This window comes from Maniola jurtina, chromosome 17 (assembly GCF_905333055.1).
Source record: "Maniola jurtina chromosome 17, ilManJurt1.1, whole genome shotgun sequence".
Classification (NCBI taxonomy): Eukaryota; Metazoa; Arthropoda; class Insecta; order Lepidoptera; family Nymphalidae; genus Maniola; species Maniola jurtina.
The window spans coordinates 13,562,875-13,581,630 of NC_060045.1; the positions used below are offsets into that span (position 1 = coordinate 13,562,875).

General features: G+C 41.4%; 1 protein-coding gene across 1 annotated transcript; it reads right to left on the reverse strand.

The window, feature by feature from the left end:
- Positions 1 to 3,041: 3,041 nt before the first annotated feature.
- Positions 3,042 to 4,427, reverse strand: LOC123873979. The gene is made up of 2 exons (XM_045919110.1): positions 4,015 to 4,427; positions 3,042 to 3,492 (listed from the first exon to the last, which is right to left on the reverse strand). Exons 1-2 carry the CDS (start codon positions 4,351 to 4,353, stop codon positions 3,076 to 3,078), a joined length of 756 nt encoding a protein of 251 aa, XP_045775066.1. The 5' UTR covers positions 4,354 to 4,427; the 3' UTR covers positions 3,042 to 3,075.
- Between the last annotated feature and the right edge of the window lie 14,329 nt (positions 4,428 to 18,756).

Here is an 18,756-nt window from a genome sequence, read left to right on the forward strand (position 1 = left end):
GAGCTAAAATTCAAAATTATTATTGTGTCGTTATGATTTATTATACAATATTAGGTAGGTATTATGTCGAAACAGTTACTAAGTATGTATCTTTAGTGTATGTATATCTATTTATGTGTTTTCACACACATTGTTGTAACTCCCAATTTGGCAAATCTGTTACCATCGGCGATTTAGAGTTGGTTTAGATTTTGAACGTGAATGCTTGGTAAATAATACGAAGCAGCAATAACATCTGTGATCATCAACGCAGAAACTATTCGGGAACTAAACAACAGAACCAAAATAAGCGCAACCCTCTATACAATAATGCTACGGAACAGTGTTAACGCTTGTGTGCGCACCCCTGCCGCCCCTGCCTTGTGTAATCGCGGCGCGCGGCGGTGTCAGCCCTTGTTACACAGAATCGCAAATAGTTTATGGTAAGGGCATGTATGGATCCCTACTGGTATTAATGCCTGCTTATCTTATACTAGGGGATGCTTGAGCGGAAGAAATACATCTTATGAATATAGGTACCTACTGTGTAATGTATCCACCTTATCCACGTTAAAAATATATATGCACTACGGTTGTTTTCGGGATTAATTGTGAAGGAAAACATCATGAGAAAACCTGCATGACCGAGAGTTCTCCATAGTGTGTGAAGTCTGCCAACTTGGCTAACGTATCTATCTAGTGGACTATGGACAAACGCCTTCTCATTTTGGGAATAGACCCGTTCTCAGTAGTATGCCGGCGACGGGTTGAGATGATAATGATAGGTAGGTACCTACTTAACGTACATACCTACTTACCACCCTACCGGCAAAGCCTTGCTGCTTAGCGATTTAGCGTTTCGGTATGCAACCCATGACGGGTATGTTTCAAGTTAGCCTGTTTCCATCTTAGGCTACATCGTCACTTACCACCAGGTGAGATTGCAATTAAGAGCTTACTGTATCTGAATTCTGAATTTAAAAAATCTAATTCTAAAAAATCTTGATTGAATATATAGAAGTGTGTGTCTGGTTTCGAACACCTGACCTCCGAATAGGAGGCCAACGTCTTAACCACTGTACTATCACGCCTCCTTGACAATACAATAATGATGACCTAGTGTGAATGCACCTATAAGTAGATAGATACTATGCAACAAGCTGACAAAGGAATCAATATGCCCTCCCTCCCCATTCATATAAAATATATGCAATGAAAGTAAAAATAGCACCGTCTTCAATGAAAGGGACCCAGCTGATTGTTGCTAGGGGAGAAGCCGACCCGTCCGCCGACCTGTCGCCCGACTAGTTGCTTGACAAGTTTGATGTTGCAGTGCGCATGTTCAGTATCGACTGCTAACACGACCTGAATGACCTACAACCGAATTTAAACCTAAAGTTCAACAGATAAGGTTCAGAATCATTTGTCAGTTTAATTTATTAGTCTTTCAAACAATTAAATTTCAATTAAACCAAGCGAAAATGCACTTACTGAGCATTAACATAGAGACTATGATGAGTGCATAGGTTGTCGCTTTGGTATATATATGCAGTAATTAACGGAATCTGTAATAAGTGAGTAAACTATAGCTATTAGTAGCATGCAATATGTCGTTTGGACCTTTTTCCATCCCTACTTTAATGAATGCTTTGTCATTTCTGATTATAAGTATGTATAACAATAAATGAATAGATAGGTAAGTACTAAGTAGGTATTATGGGTATCTACCTACTTAAATAGTACTTGTCGAATAACATAGAGCAATTATGGCGCTTCCGTTGTAAACTCAGAATACAGAACAGTTTGTTCTGTTTTCTGAGATTGTAACTTTGTACGCATATAGGTAACTACTAAGTATAGTACGCGACAAGTCGAGATGGCAATCGCGGTGAGGACTGAGGACGCCCCGCACACCCTCCACGCTAATCTAGTGCGGGAAAGCGCGGATGAGCAGGGCGTCATATCCCGATTGCCATCTCGGCCTGTCACGTACAATAACATTATCTCTCAGAATCACCCTTCTCATTTTGTGACTCGTCATCCGCGCTTAGTAGTGAGCTGGTTGAAATGACGACCTTTTCTCTATATTAATTTGCAGGATACTTACCGAGAGCTCTTCAATTTTCCGGGATAAAGCGTAAGTGCCTTACGTTCGTCTCCGGGAATGCAAGGTGTCTCCGACGTCCGTACCATTTATCAAAAACGATTTAATAGATATGGGCCTTTAAACATCCCGTGGGAACTCTTTGATTTTCCGAGATAAAAAGTACTTAGCTTATGTCCATCCCCGGGTTGCAACTCGCAAGTTATCTCCCTGTTCACCGTCTAGTCGGTTGCGGATGGGCCGTGAAAACCTAGAGACAGACAGACACACTTGTGTATTTCTGTAAGGATGGATGGATTATACGTACAATATCTTCTTCAATAGGTATTGTTCGCCTTACCTACTTAGGAGGATCTTGATATTTTGTTTACGTATTTTCATGCCAAGATTAGAAAAGTACCTTATAATAACGTTTTGATAATTAACTTTTCAAGCTTTCCGTAACTCTCGAAATTGGAACAAGGCTACTGATTGAGCTTATTAATGTTAATTGCGACTTTATCCTAACTTTACAAATAAGTACCGAAGTAGTAAGTATCAACTTTCGGCTACCACTCTTTTTGAAAAAAAAAGCGGCGATAACCTAAGACGTCGGCATAGAATACAGAACAGGCACAGGCACAGAATATAATTATAGTTGGTACAGGTACAGGTGACGTCAGCCTCTTATACGAGGGTCGGGGGTTCGATCCTGGGAACGGCCCTCTAACTTTTTGGAGCTAGGTAGATAGGTATGCGTATTTTAAACAATTAAATATAACTTGCTTATACCATAAATGGTAGCATCGTGAGGAAACCTGCATGCCTGAGGGTTCTCCATAATGTTCTCAAAGTTTTGTGAAGTCTGCCAATCGCTGGTGGACTATGGTCTAACCTTTTCATGAGGCAAATTCGTGTTTAGTAGTGAGCTGGCGATGGGTAAATCATGATGCGTTAAATTATTAAAACAATATAATAATATAATATCCTTATTGTATTTATGAATACGATGGTTACTGATAGGAGGAACAAGGGCTCGATAGCTCATCAGGGTAGGGGTTATCCAAGAGAAGTCCATCGATTTTGTACATCATTCTATCCCGCATTCTCCCGGGATACTTCCTCAACTTCCTGGCCAAGAGTTTCGCGTAGATATCGCACTCGTCATCTTCTTCACTCTTTCTCATCACTCTGCTGGGTCCCTCAGTCGCGGTTGCTGAGTTTAGTGGATCAAAACCAGTGTAGGTGATATTTTGTCCTTCGTCGTATTCAATTTCCATGAACTTCTTTCTCTTTTTGGACAAGTGAGGAGTAGTGCTGGAGTCCGTGTTGTCTTCGTTCTCCTTCTTTATCGTCAGAATGGTGACGTCGTCGCTGTGCTGGGACTGGTTGGATGGAGACGACGCTACCGTTGGTTCTTCATATTGTTTCTGTTAATAAAAGAGAATTTATTTATTTAAATATTAATAACCCTTACTTCAATTTTATTTAATAGTATATGTATAGAAGTATAGATGCGAAAGTGTGTTAGTTTGTTGGTTTGTCCTTCAATCACGCTGCGAAGGAACAATCCCGCGGAACTCTTTGATTTCCGGGATGAAAGTAGCCTAATATAATAAATATGTGGGTACCTCCATTCCTCAGACAAAAGTTTTCCATCCAGAAGTTTTTGCGCGACAGAATAACAATCATACCTACATAAATACACACAATCTTTCACTATTATCTCACTTCACACTACTTAAAGGCGAGTGTGTATGTGTGTGTGTTTGTTACTCTTTCACGCAAAATCTACTGGATGAATTTGGCTGAAATTTAAAATGGAGATAGATTGTACTCTGGATTAACACATAGGCTACTTTATCCCGGAAAATCAAAGAATCCCCAAGGAGGTTTCTAAAAACTATACCCACGCGAACGAAGTCGCGGGCTTCAGCTAATAAGTGACTTACTATGGAGCCGTCGATATCGTAAACGCTTCCCAAGAAACTCTCCATCGCGTCGTACGCGAACCACACCGGCCGGAACACCTCGTCCTCGTCCGCGCCCGACCTGAGCGACGCCATCTTCTTCCGGAACAGAGGCCTCCACGTCGCCATCAGCACCTTCTTCTTATTCTTCAACACGTCTACGGGTATATTCATTTTGGAGCTGATCCTCGCCCACGCTTCGTACACTTTATGCTTCATCTTGTATTTGCGATCGTTGAAGTCCCACAGAGCTCGCTCGCTGGAGATGTGCTTCACGAACTTCAGCGTCAGCTCGTTGTTCCAGTCGAAGTCTTGTGCCATTTTGCAGGAATGCCGACGTCTCGTCACGCGACCTCGCTCGTCGCGCTCGCGGCGGCTACTGCGAGGGGAGTGGGGAGCGGCAGTGACAGCGGCATGACGACGACGAGCGCAACATTCGCGGTCACGGAATAGGTATGAATATTAATTACCATTTACCACATATTATCAGCTATAGCCTATAACAATCTCTTGCGTACCACTCGCTTGCACAATAATTTTCTTGCTCGCTCTCCTGCTCATTCTTATGGCAATGGGCTGAATGTAAGTAGAGTAGATATCCCTTAAATAAATATGATTATGATCACCTTGTGTACTAGGACCCTAATGCCTGTTTTCACTAATAAAATCGGGTACCAAATATTTAGAAGTTACCTAGTGAAAATAGTTTAGTGAAAGTTACAAGACCTAACGATTACCCTGTCAGGATGGGTAACAAGCTGTTACCAATCCTGATAAGTGATAATTATAGACATCTAAAATGGTAATAAGTATGTCACTACTTTATACTTTGATATTGTCAGTCCGTTAGCATATAAGTAAGTGTTTATTTTATATACGAAAATCGCATGACCAATTTCCGCGAAATATTATCTAAAACAAAAGGAAAAAGTGAATGACTGACTGACTGACTGATCTATCAATCCATCAAACTGGACATACCGTATAGCTATTATGACGTAGACATCTGCTAAAAAAGGATTTTTAAAAATTATACAGTAAAATACGTATGGGTTTGTTTGTGTAGTCCACGCGAAGTCGCAGGCATAGGCTAGTTATTATTATTAATGCAAAAGAAAGAACAATGGGCCAGCCGTAGCCGCAGCAAACAACTAGTGCCATATATAAAATAGCTATAAGTAAGGTGCGACGTTTGCCATATTTTCCCAGCATGGTAATGTCTATAATGGTAGTGCGAGCGCAAGCGTCGGCCACGCTTGTCGATGCCATTCATCCGTACCTACCCACTGGTCACTCGATAGCAGCACAGCAGGCAAGCGTGAACATTGTCAATACATAACGTCATTACATTAGAATACAATAGCTTATAGAGAGAGAGCCAGCGCGTGCCGGACCTTTGTTATTTTATACAAGCTGAGAGTTACCCTGCGTATTCAAACGATCAGCGACTATGAAGTTTGGACTATTGAGAATAATTTTATCAATTTGTTAGATGGTCAACTCGAGCGACAGTAAAATACTAAGGCGTTTATATGCCAGAGTGAATTATATGTTTATACATAGTCAAATACAAAATGTATTTCGCGAATCTAATATCGACGACACACTAGCTTTAAGCTAGTTAAGTCTTTTAATGATGAAGAAGGAAACCTGCATGCCTGAGAGTTGTTCATAATGTTCTTAAAAGTATGCACAGTCTGCCTCCACACTTAGCCAGTGTGGCGGACTGTGACCTCAAAGCCTTTTCATAATGAGAGCAGACTCGTGCGACAGGCTGATGGCGATCATGATCGCCATCAACGCACCATTTGTTTTTCAAACAAAGCATTTGGTAAGACTCACTGGTAAATCTCGGAGCTTAGTAAAGTGCTTTCGATAGTTTTACATATTGTGTATTTATATAATGGTAGTAGATATAATGGCCTTTTTAATATGCCTTCGTGCCTACAGTTGACGCCATTCTTTAAATACAATACGTTCAGGAAGTTAATAAATATATCAAAGCAATCTAATACATATTGAATTGCTTGAGAATTGCGATTATTCAGCATCAGTGCTGATAACTTGATAAGAAATGAGATCATAGGTAGGTACATACTTTGTGTTTAGTCACAACAAACGCGACGTATTTCATTATATCACATATTCAAGAGAATTATATCGCATAGCTCCACGTATAGCGCTGACCCATGATGCAGCCTCAAGACACGAGCGGCGGAGTCAGCGATTTCGCAACCGCGACCCAAATTCTAGTTTTCTTTAAAAACGGAAATAAAATAAATTTCATTCTATCACCTACATCGCGTAGCGATAGTTTCCAAATTCTATCACCTACATCGCGTAGCGATAGTTTCCAAATTCCGTTAGTTACATCGCGTAGCTATAGAATAAGTTATAATTGTAAATTAGTTTTAATTTTTTATAATTTAATTCAATAGTAATAAAGTAAATAGTTTTTTTTGGGCCCCTCGGCTGTGACTTCCTTCACTAGAGGAAAAACATCATATTATTATTATAACATTCATTCTTTCAGATCAACTAGAGAATAAAGAAAAAAGAAAAGTCAACACTAAAATTGACCCAAGATTGATCCTACCAAGCCTTTGTGTATTACACGCTGCAATTTTGTTGCAGTTACCATAGTTACCTAGGCAAACGTAGAGCTGGCCGTAGACGAACATCCTGGCTTAAGAACCTGCGCCAGTGGTTCAACATGAGTACAGGGTCACTGTTTAGGGCAGCGGTGAACAAAATCCAGTTAGCCTTAATGATGCCGACCTCCGATAGGAGATGGCACTAGAAGAAGAAGAAGCTCCCGCTCGCACGTATACTGCATTCCCATACAAAGTTTTCAAATAAAACACCATCATATTTCATTCGCCAAACAGAATTGCAGCCCAAAACGCGAGAGCACAGATGAATTAATTGTACTTATAAACGTTATTTACTGCGGCCGCCCGCCGCTGCTACCTACCTCATACCTACTCCTTATTTATAGCTTTGTTTTTCTCACGATTTCGCACGCAAATATGCAACAGATAACTGAACCAATGACGTCATCTTATACAATATAAAATCCTAAAATATAAAGTATGCAGCTTGCATATTATACTTAGTTATGTCATATCGACTGCGAACTGGCAATATTATGTCCTATCTCAAATTTTTTGACGATTTCACTTTACTATTTCGGAATCCGCAGTGGCATGGAAATATCATAGATCACTAGCTTGGAACAGAAAGAATGCACACAAGAGAAAAAGTCCAACAAGTAGGATTTGAACCTAAGAACACAGAGTGCTAAGACCTTCTGGATGATGTCCTAAACCGTTGCATCTAGATATTTATCTCAGTTGCATTTTAGATATAGGTATTTATATAAAAACCTAGATCCAAGCGGACAAAGTCGCAGGCATGATCTAGTTAAAAAATATAATTAGCTAAAACATCGCCAAATCGCTAATTGCGAAATATTCTACATTCAAATCATTAGGAAATCCTTGGCAGGTGGCAATGGATCGGTTTTGATGAAACCTTCAACCATTTTGGCGGAACGCTAGAGGAATGCAAAATCTCCACGTTTATGCAAACACGCGGCCGAAATAGTGTAGATGTGACGATCGACCTCCGTTGCATATGGCGCGAGACTTGCTTAGCGAGAATCTCATCTGAATCGTAATTAGGTAAATATATCTGTTGTTCTAAATTTCCACACCATCTCGACAATCCAGCAGCTTGAGTTGGGACCAAAACGACGATCGGTTTTGTCGAAATACTTGCCATATTGCCACTTCAGTTTCGCAACTCGTTGAGCTGTGTTGGTAACTCTGGTTCTCCTACTGATCTTCTATTTCTGACTTGATCCCGTAGAGAAACTCCGAGTGACCATGTCACTAATCAATAATGTCATCATTGGAAACATGCACTGTTCGAAGAATTTTGAACGAGAAGAAATCTCGAAGCTTCCTGAACGCTGCCTAACCGACTTGGATTCGGCAACCAATGTATACAAATTCGTAACGTAATAATGCTATTAATCCTCCTGACTCGGACGGATGATGGTAATATGTCAGCGCGGCGCGCGCGCGTCAGCGCCGGCCTTGAACCCGCCAGCGCCTGTCACTGTCACTGTCAGTGTCACGTCACGTCTCAAAACTTTCTAAGCACTTTGTGTCTCGACTCTTGGCAACGACTCTTCTCCACTAATTATAATTACTTAAGCTAATACTCCAAGAGCTGGTGGAAAGAAAATGTATATGCACAAAACAGTGCTAGGATTTGTATTTAGGGTACTATGGGCCTCATAAGAAAGCTCAGTCACTCAGATGGAGAGAACTATGCTTGGAGTTTCTCCACGTGATCGAAACAAAAATGAGAGATATACTCTGCAGAACCAGTCACTGAAATAGCTCAGCGGGTTGCGATGTTGAAATGGCAATAGGTAGGGCACATAGTTCGAAAAACTGATCTTTGGAGTCCCAAGGTGCTCGTAGAATGGCGACCCCGAACCGGAAAGCGCAGCATTTGAAGTATACCCGACGATATCAAGACCGCGACGAGTGAAGCCCCTACAAGAAACCTATGTCCAACGGTTGACGTCTGTCGATTGACCCTTAGCCCTTGACTGCAATCTCACCTGGTGGTAAGTGATGATGCAGTCTAAGATGGAAGCGGGCTAATCTGGAAGGAACTTGCATTTGGTGGTCAGTTTCTTTTTGGTACATAGTCCGATTCACGTAAAAAACCATTGACCCTGCACCTGCGCAGTAGGCGATTTATCGATGTATTATGTAGTATGAAATGTTGGGCGACAGTCATGGCGTGTAAACGGCAGCACATTGGTTCCTTTAGACAACCTTTAATTTCACACACCACACTATACTTATATGAAGGACTTTCGTTGTTATTTTCATTACTGAAATATGCATCTTACAGAAACAATAAAACGTTTTCAGTATTTATCAGATAGATATAGGGCTAGATTCTGCTTAAACCTTTCCACCAGCTTCCAGATTATAACTATGTATAATTTTCTAGACGTCTTTATTAATGACACACGGCCCATAGAGATAGCATCGTTATTTATAATTAACTTATGTTCTTGCGCAGATACATCGCATACTCACAATATTATGATAATAAAGCACTTAGATAACATTACAAGAATAGATCTGTCTTGTTGATCGACGACAGTAGATAATAATTGTGTTTATGAATACATTGAAGTATACTTACCTATAATAGCAACACACCATTCCGTCACTATGTACCGTTATTGTACCATTGATTTTGTAAGAGCCACCCCTCAGATATGCAGCTTTCCTCTCGATGTTTTCTTTCGCCGTTAAAACCAGTGGTATTAAATCACTTAAAACGCACATACCTCCGAAAAGTTAGGGATCGAACGTCTTAACAATTAAAAATAATATAAGTTAGTTAATTAAATAATAAATAAGTTAAAATAAGTTAATTTATCATTTTGTTATAAGTACCTACTTATCCAAGAATTTATTTATAATACCTATCTTTAAATGGTAATAAACTCAATAAGATTGCAAGCTATATTTCAAAGATGAAATTAGAAACTAAGTAATAAAATCAATTCACATCACGGCTATCTATTTGGCAAGTTTTCTCTAAAGTAGGGAGAGTATAAATTCGGAACCCTTAGAGGACTTAGCACTTACTAATTCAAAAAAAAAAAATAGCAATTCACTAGCAGATGAATTAATCTTTTTCGTACCCGAAGAGTGCCAACGCGACCCTATTACTAAGCCTCAGGTATCCGTCCGTCTGTTTGTCAGTGGGCTGTATCTCGTGAACCGTAACAGGCAGAGAGTTGAAATCTTCACAAAAATCATAAAAATTAAAAAAAAAGTCTTGTATGAGTCTGACTTGACCGATTTTTTGCATTGTGTTGTAATAGTTATATTAATTAAAAACGCTGATGCCGCTACTTCGTCGATTTAAATTTCGTTAAAATCGGTTAAACGGATGGGCCATGAAAAGCTAGCAGACAGACAGACATACTCTTTCGCATTTGTAATAATATTAGTATCGACTTTGTGTTTGAAATGCTTCTGTGACTGAAAAATGAATCTGGACCCTGTCCTGCCTATTTGAGTACATGTTGGAGTCGCTACATTACAAGCGCAGTTGTAACGGAGTCGCATTATGTAACTGTACTGCAAACAGTTGGACAGTTGGCAGGGAAACTGCCAGTCTGCTGGAACTGGCTACACCGCCACACAGTGCGGCGGACTGGCAGCGCGCCCGGGGATGCTCCAGTGGGCACTGCAGGCCCTGCCTCAGCGCACCTAGCACCTGTATATATGTAACGCTTTATTACGTTACAATAGATTGGAATATAAGCTGTGATAGCCTAGTGGTTAGAACGTCCGGCTCCTAATCGTAAGTCGGGGGTTCGATCCCGGGCACGCACCTCTAATTTTTCAGTTATGTGCGTTTTAAGCAATTAAATATCACTTTCTTTCAGTGAAATAAAACATCGTGAGGAAACCTGCATGCCCGAGAGTGCTCCATGTACTCAAAGGTGTGTGAAGTCTGCCAATCCGCATTGGGCCAGCGTGGCAGACTATGGCCTAAACCACTCTGAGAAGAGACCCGTACTCAGTAGTGGGCCGGCAATGGGTTGATCATGAGATTGGAATACAATTATTCTTTCAGTAGGTATCTTCTTAAGTCAAAGTCATTCTTCATACCTAATATTAAAATAAATTTGGCTGACTAACATAACAACGCTCTCAAACAACTGTGTCTAAAACCTTGAAATTTCACTTGTAGATTTTCCCACGAAGAAAATACATGTACTTATTCAAATATCATATCACTCACTATTAAATAAGTCTCTTCTCAGAATGGGAAGGATTTGGCAAAGTGCAGATCGGCAGACTTTACACACCTTTGACAACATTATGGAGAACTCAAGCATGCACATTTCCTCAAAATGTTTTCTTTTGCCTGTGTGTGTGAGATATTTTCACTTCGAAAAGTTAGAGATGCGTGCCTGGAATTGAACTCCGACATCTAGAGTAAGAGACGGACATCTTTACCACTAGGCTACCACCGCTCTAACAAAAGGAAATTACGCTTAAAGGTTTTAAATCTGGAGCACTCTCGATGGCGAATGTTCTCGCGGGAGGGTGTATTCAATTAGGACCGAAAATAAAGATTTGAATATCGAGAAGGAGCCGTAATTCCCAAACTCCGACCTTAATCCCGGGGGTCCGCCTGCGCGGCAAATATGGCGTTCAAATTGCTCTCTTTCATAAATAACCTCGCACGTCGAGACTTTAGGCTGATCGGATATTACTGGCGAGCTAACCGCACCGCACGAACCGCACGCACGCACCAGAAAAACACACGTTTCAGTACTGAAAACAAGTACTTACTCAAAAGTTTTGAAACGACTGCCGTATAGGAGGCGGACGTCCTAACCACTAGGCTATTGCGGCTCTGCCCCATAGTGAACGCTATTATGCAGTTCCTACGAGCTCAGAACTGGCTTCGGATTACGAAGGGCGTACCGTCCAGCGATTTATAAGGGTTCTGCCACGATGTAGCTTACTAACAAAACTGGGTTTTGATAAGCATTTAGAACCCTTCAAGGTGACTGCGCTTCCATGTTAGACTGCATCACGCATCGGGTAACGAGCGCTACCTCGTCTGCAAATAAGACAACACCCGTGACGACGACGGGCCAACCCTTTGAAACGTCCAAAAACAACCCTCGTTTAAATCTTTCACCATCTCTCATGTTATTTCGGCTGACGTCAAAAATACTTCAAAAGAAATTCTGAGAACAGACGCGCCTTGACAGCGAAATGTTATTACAAGAATACAGTCGTTAGAGGGCGCGGGGTGCGGGGCGGAGGTGAGGGGGGAGGGGGTTTGGATGGTACACCCGTCACCGTGAACTCACAGGGCCGGTGCAAACACTACGGTGTATGAGTCTACATACCGAACCAACCAGTCACTCCAACTTAACAATATAGAGAAGGTAGACGCCAAATGTCGTTATCGGGTTTGACCTGCAATTGTGTTGCGACCCCTAGCGCAATCTTAGTAAAGTGTTGTTGGTAAGATATAGAAGATAAGAAGAATTTTAGTTCCAAGTTGACACCGACTATTCACTCTCCGTGGCATTTGCCGATGTTACGGGACATGGGTACCGAAGGAGGATCAATACCGAGACCAACTTATGTTCTGTTTCTCTGATATTCTTCATCATCATCATCGTCAACTGATAGACATAGGTGTCTTGTGAACATTTCCACGCGCCATCACGCGCCGCTTCAATCCAGTGGTTTCCTGCGTCTCGTTTGATGTTTGTCCATTTAAGAGGGCTCTCTCCGTCACTCGTTTCCACTCGTTTCATACAATCGTAGTTCCAATTTCATTTGAATACTAAGCAACCTAAGTCCATGAAATTTTGCAGACATATTCTAGAAACTAATATCTATGTCTGTGGTTTTCCAGATTTCTGTTAAAATATTCGGTTTCAAAGTTACGCGGTCTTAAAATTTTCATACAAATCTTGGAGCCCCTGTAATTTTAAAACTACATATTTTTAGAAAAATCTAAAACACCACAGACACAGATATTAGTTTCTAGAATATGTCTGCAAAATTTCATGGACTTTGGTTGCTTAGTATTCAAATGAAATTGGAACTACGATTGTATGAAACGAGTGGAAACGAGTGACGGAGAGAGCCCTGTTAATGGGTACTTGTTGGTTGTAATGTCAGTTGGTCTCGCGTGTAGAGGCTATTACACGGTAGGTATAATTACACGGGCAGCGGTCAGCAACGCTGCTACGGCCGCGTTGTGGCGGACCGCCAGCGCCGACCTGTCTGGCAGCCCCGGGCCTGCCTGGCCTCACGCCCACGCCTCTGCACTCGCACACCATGCGAGTTGCGACCCATGTACCCGGCCTACAGTCCGACTGCTTTAACTATTCTTGGCTAAATAATTCTCTATAGGACATGTGAAATGATGCTAGACATTTCTCTGAATAAGACGAATAGCACACATGACAGTCACGAATTCGCTTTTACAAAGGCATCATCAGTTAGCATCAAGCTCATGAAGCATTCACGTCACATAATGTATGAAGCCCCATGAGGCTATATTTGCGCTTGTCTTCTGGACTCGATGCCGACTATATTGCAATATGGTCACCTTGACCGGTCAGGGATGATTTAAATTTTGAATTTACACTTTGTTTTACACAGTTACAGTTAGTGCGTCTGTATGTGACCACTAAGATTGACATTATAAAATAAACACTATCCCGATTTAGTTCCAGTACATGGCAACCTCACCCGCTCAGGTGCAGAGCTATAATTATCGCTTACGACACGACTATGCTCTTTGCTTCTACTGATCCGATCGGTAGCCGCTCGGTGTTGGCGGACGACACGACGACGTGACGAGGGATCCGACATGAGCGGAATGTCGTCATTACGTGATTACATAAGCAGTATTGATATAGAGATCTACATAGTGATAAGAAACAATTCAATCTACAGGCATCAAAAGAGGACGTAGCTTCACTGAGCTGCTCTTGATGCAGGTTTCCTCACGATGTTTCCCTTTACCGTTAAAGCAAGTAATACTTTAATCGCTTAAAAAGTTAAAACTCACACAGGTAACTTGGAAAAGTTAGAGTGCGTGTCCGGGATAGAACCCTGGACCTCCGAAATTGAGTTCTCCATAATTTTCTCAAAGGTGGGTGAAGTCTGCCAATCTGAATTTGGGCAGCGCATCCACATTCGGTCACTTTCATTATTTTATCGCACAGATCAGATATTACTTCTAAATAACTATTCCACTGCGGAACATTTGTTTTCCCGACAGTCCACCAGATTTAATGAACTAACTGCGGCGATTGTTTTGTTTTTATTAATTTAATTAGCTACCTCCACACAAACAGACCGGTTCCGTAGCTTTACATATAGATTCAAATTAATAACCACTCTGACAGTGAAATATATTACATCTGCAGTGTTAGTAATTATACATTTTTGCTGGAGCTCCTACAAATTCACCGCGGCTGATTTAATTTGCATGGAACGAGGCTCCAAATTAAATATTCCATTTACTCGTAAAATATTATTTGAGGCGCGCGATGGAAACAAGGATTTGCATTGTATAATCGCTCTCGCTACTTTATCTTATTGACACAATGTGTAAGTACATTATCCTGAAAGTTAAAGGTACTTCCAATTGATTTCCTACCTCAGAATAGATTTGATGTCAAGACTGCGGGCTTGCTTCGCGTAACGTCTTGTTTCTTCGTCATGAACCCACCGTCGCGTCGGTTCACTACTAAGCACAGGTTTGGCCCTTGTCCGCCACGATGGCCAAGTGCGGACTGGCAGACTTGTCAGAGAACTCTCATACATGCAGGTTACTTCGTCATGTTTTCCTTCACCGATAAAGCGGGGGATATTTAATTTCTCATAACTCCGTAAAGTTAGACGTGTCCGGGATCGAATGCCCGTACTATTGAATAGAAAGCTAAAGACCGCTCTAAATATCAGCTAATGTGTGTGATGAGTGACGACAGAGATCTTCCGCTTCGCATCACCGGGTAGTGGGTTGCTGAGACAAGTTACGTAGCGATGATGCAACCGACAGATGTACTGATTACTGAGGCAAGCAGCGCCTTGCCAACACGCGCGTGCCGCCAAAACTAATTAATATTCACAATCGTTTCCACCTACATTTTAATGACCTTCCTGCCGTAGTGAGCTCCCGTGATATCCGGTAGGAGCAAAAGGTAAGTATTTATTTCCATTCCATTCCATCAGCCTGTTTGCGTCCACTGCTGTACAATTGCCTTTCCAAGAGCGCGCCACCGAACACGGTCCTCCGCCTTCCTCATCCACCCGCTCCCCGCCATCTTCTTCAGGCCATCGATCCAGTGGGTTGTAATTTCTAAAGTATTTGTAATTTCTAAATTGTCTCTACTCTTGTCTGGTGAGAGGTTTCGGTTGTGACTAGTTACCACACTGACACCAATAATTTACCGCCAAGCAATTTAGCATTTCTGGCTAACTGCCTGTATGAACGGAATTAACGACAACTCCAAATAGACGAGTATGTTTCTTCAAAACTTGCTGTGCTCAGCGAGGTTACTCTGTGACTTGAGTGATCGACGCTGCCGACGGTAACCACGATATGTATTCATGTGATAGCCACCGAGCTCCTTTGACATTTGTCAGTGAAGCCACAATGTAAAACCAATCAATGTCAAAATCATCCCGCAGTATGAGTAGGAACTTTTCGAGAAACAATCTCGACTATAAGGAGTTTTTGTTAATTTAGTCGGTTTTAGTGGATGGCAAAATGCCACGACTTTATCAATATCCTTTGCATCATAATGGCACATCTCACTTATCCTAATGAGCAGTTTTGGCAAAAACACTCGAGTCTCTGTAGTTCAACACTCCGGTCAAAATGTATGAAACAATTCCTCTTTCATGTCACGCAAACAAAAAGAAGAGCGACAAAATTAATTTACGTTTTTCATCATTAACACTAACTTGTCTCGCTTTACAAATGGCTCAGTGAAAAGAGCCGTGGTGGCTTTAATGACGGAACGAGGCTCAAAAGAAGCGGTTCATCAGCCGCGGCCGCCATTTGTATCCGCCATGTTCACAACTCCTCTCCGCCATCCGCCATCCGCCATCCGCCATCCGTCCACGTCACTAATGTTTTATTCCGTGCATCTTCCTTTCAATGCCAGTTATTTTTTTCTTATTTATCTTCAAGAATCATTGAAAAATGAACCTTAAACTTTCAAAAAGTGTAACATCGTAGGTAATCGGCTGAGGTCCTAGAAGGTACCTTGCTACTTGAGCCCCTACTTTATGTTAGACTAGGATATGCCCGCGACTTTGTCCACGATGACAACAAAAATTTCAAACCCCAATCTTACCCGCTTAGGGATTGAATTTTAAAAATGTTTCCTTAGCGGATGTCCTCTCACAATAGTTATCTGCATGCGCAGTCCGATCCGACCAATAGCTTGAGCTGCGCGTTGATAGATCAGGATTTCCTACATATTTTTTAGATTCCGTAACGAGGTCAAGTCAGAAACCTTAATATTTAAGATTCCAAGGATGATATTTTTAGAACATTCAACTGAAATACCTGCCCTAGAAAATGGAAAAGTTCAACATTATTCCGTGACGCTCATCCGCAGAGTAGCAAGTTCATGGTTGGTAACGGCCCGCAGCGGGGTCTATTCCCGGCGGCGCGGGCGGCGCGGCGCGCGGCGGCCTCCGCGCGACGCGTCGCCGCAGACTTGGCAGCGAGCGGGGTCGCCAGGTCGATGCTCGCATACTCGGATAAATCTCACTGCATATTTAAGAGGGCTCTCTCCGTCACTCGTTTCATACAATCGTAGTTCCAATTTCATTTGAATATTAAGCAACCAAAGTCCATGAAATTTTGCAGACATATTCTAGAAACTAATATCTATGTCTGTGGTTTTCCAGATTTCTGTTAAAATATTCGGTTTCAAAGTTACGCGGTCTTAAAAAATTTCATACAAACTTTTGAGCCCCTGTAATTTTAAAACTACTTATTTTTAGAAAAATCTAAAACACCACAGACACAGATATTAGTTTCTAGAATATGTCTGCAAAATTTCATGGACTTTGGTTGCTTAATATTCAAATGAAATTGGAACTACGATTGTATGAAACGAGTGGAAACGAGTGACGGAGAGAGCCCTGTTAAGGGCTTGGCCAGATACGCTACGTGACGGAATCGTGCGAAACAAAGTCCGAACTAAATCAAATAGAACAGGTTAGTCAAATTTAATAATTTCATGAAGGCCAATAGGCAAACTTATTGCTCTTAACCTTGCTTGGTGAAAAATCACGAGATGAGCCTAAAAAGTGTCCTCGAAAATATCAAAAAATATGTTTTAGCAGAAATGTTTAATGTTTTATCGGCTGCTAACAAATAACGCCAAAACGATGCTTGTTCCGTCAAATGTGCGTGACTACGTAGCTATCTTTTAATAAAGCTGGCATAAATTATCTAAATAATGATATTGATGCCATAAGGGTCTCCCTTAGCAGTTCGAATTAGAAACGTGAAGGCAAATCGCTACGTACATGTCCGTAGAATGTCGACTACGTACGGGTGCATTATTCCCAGTAGCTACAGTGGATTGCAACCGCCAGTGTAAGCGACTGTAGATGGGTGCCAACCTAGCTTTGTAGCTGAACTCGGCTATTACAAGTCGTACGTACGGCTCCAGTGTGACGTTCTGCCCTACTGCTAGCGTTTCGCGTTTGGTCTATCCCAGCCTTTATTGCAATTATTCAATAATTGACAGTGTTGCAACATTTAGCAGCAAGGGACACCTGTAAATAACTACAGCTAATTACAGACAGGTAATTAATTATATTGTCAGCCAGAGAGATACCTGTCAACTAATGCTTGTAACGCATGCAATTAATGTTATCTTACTGATAACATCACCTTGATATTATCATCAAAGGTTCAAAGGTATCATGTAATCAGGTAATTACGTATTCCTAGTAAGTATAACTTTCATAAAAATGTAATAAGTAACAGTATTACTTAATATCCTTGTATAGCAACCTATACTCATAATGGAAATCACTCGCGATAGTTTAAACGTTAAAATTATTTATTCCATACAACCATCGCGTACACTCGATTGAGAATCTACAGCTCGAACTACGAATTCCGGTCACATGAGTAAAGATGCCTATTCCCTATTGAAGCACTCCGCGCTCCGAGCCTGCATAAACTATCTAGTTTGTGCTTCTGAGATGATGTTAGACGCCAACTGCAAATGTACTTGAGACATCAATGTCACTTGCTTTCTGTGAAGGAAAACGTCTTGAGGAAACCTGAATATGAGAGTTTTTGAAAAAGTTCCTAAAGATTTGTGAAGTTTACCAACCTCACTTCTCTTAGGTACCATCTAACCAGCATGGTGGATATCGCCAGCCGCGCTCGGTGCTCGGTAGTGCGCTGGCGACGCTATGGTTGGATAATGCAAAGCAACAACCTAGTATTTGTAGAAGTGGGTTGCGCGTCAGCCGCGCCGGGGAGTCTGGCTCGAACTGGTGCCCGATGCAAGGCTACGTGGAGCTCGTGCGTCAATCTGATTTAGCTTTACACTCCGTGTGCTAAAGTCCACTTTGCCATAACTGCGTCTTGCGTGTGTTTTACATAAATATGATATGGATATCTACAATTTTACAAAGTTGAACTCGAATTTAATCCGACTTTGGCTTGTCTATAGTCTGGTGGGCAGATTGGCTACGGCTACCTTAATTTTTAACTGAGGTAAGTTAATCTTTAGATGTAAGTTAATCTTAAAGGTTAGAAAGTGTCAACTATTTGACTTTTTAAGGTCAGTTTTTATGGGAAACTGGATATCTCGTATTATAGTATCTGATATACTTCGCCGCCAGCAACGCGAGAATGTCGCGCCACCATCTCGGTAACACAATATTTGAACATAATTTCACTCGGCTCGAGCATCCGCAATTTGTGTAAAAGCATTGTTTCCAATGTCGCGATCACTCCCCGCCAAGTGATGCCTGCCTCGCTTTGACACTTATCGTGGAGTCATTAATACGACCGCTTTTTTATCTCAAACATTTTAATATTTTTTTTGTACTTATTCAATTCGTTCGACACGAG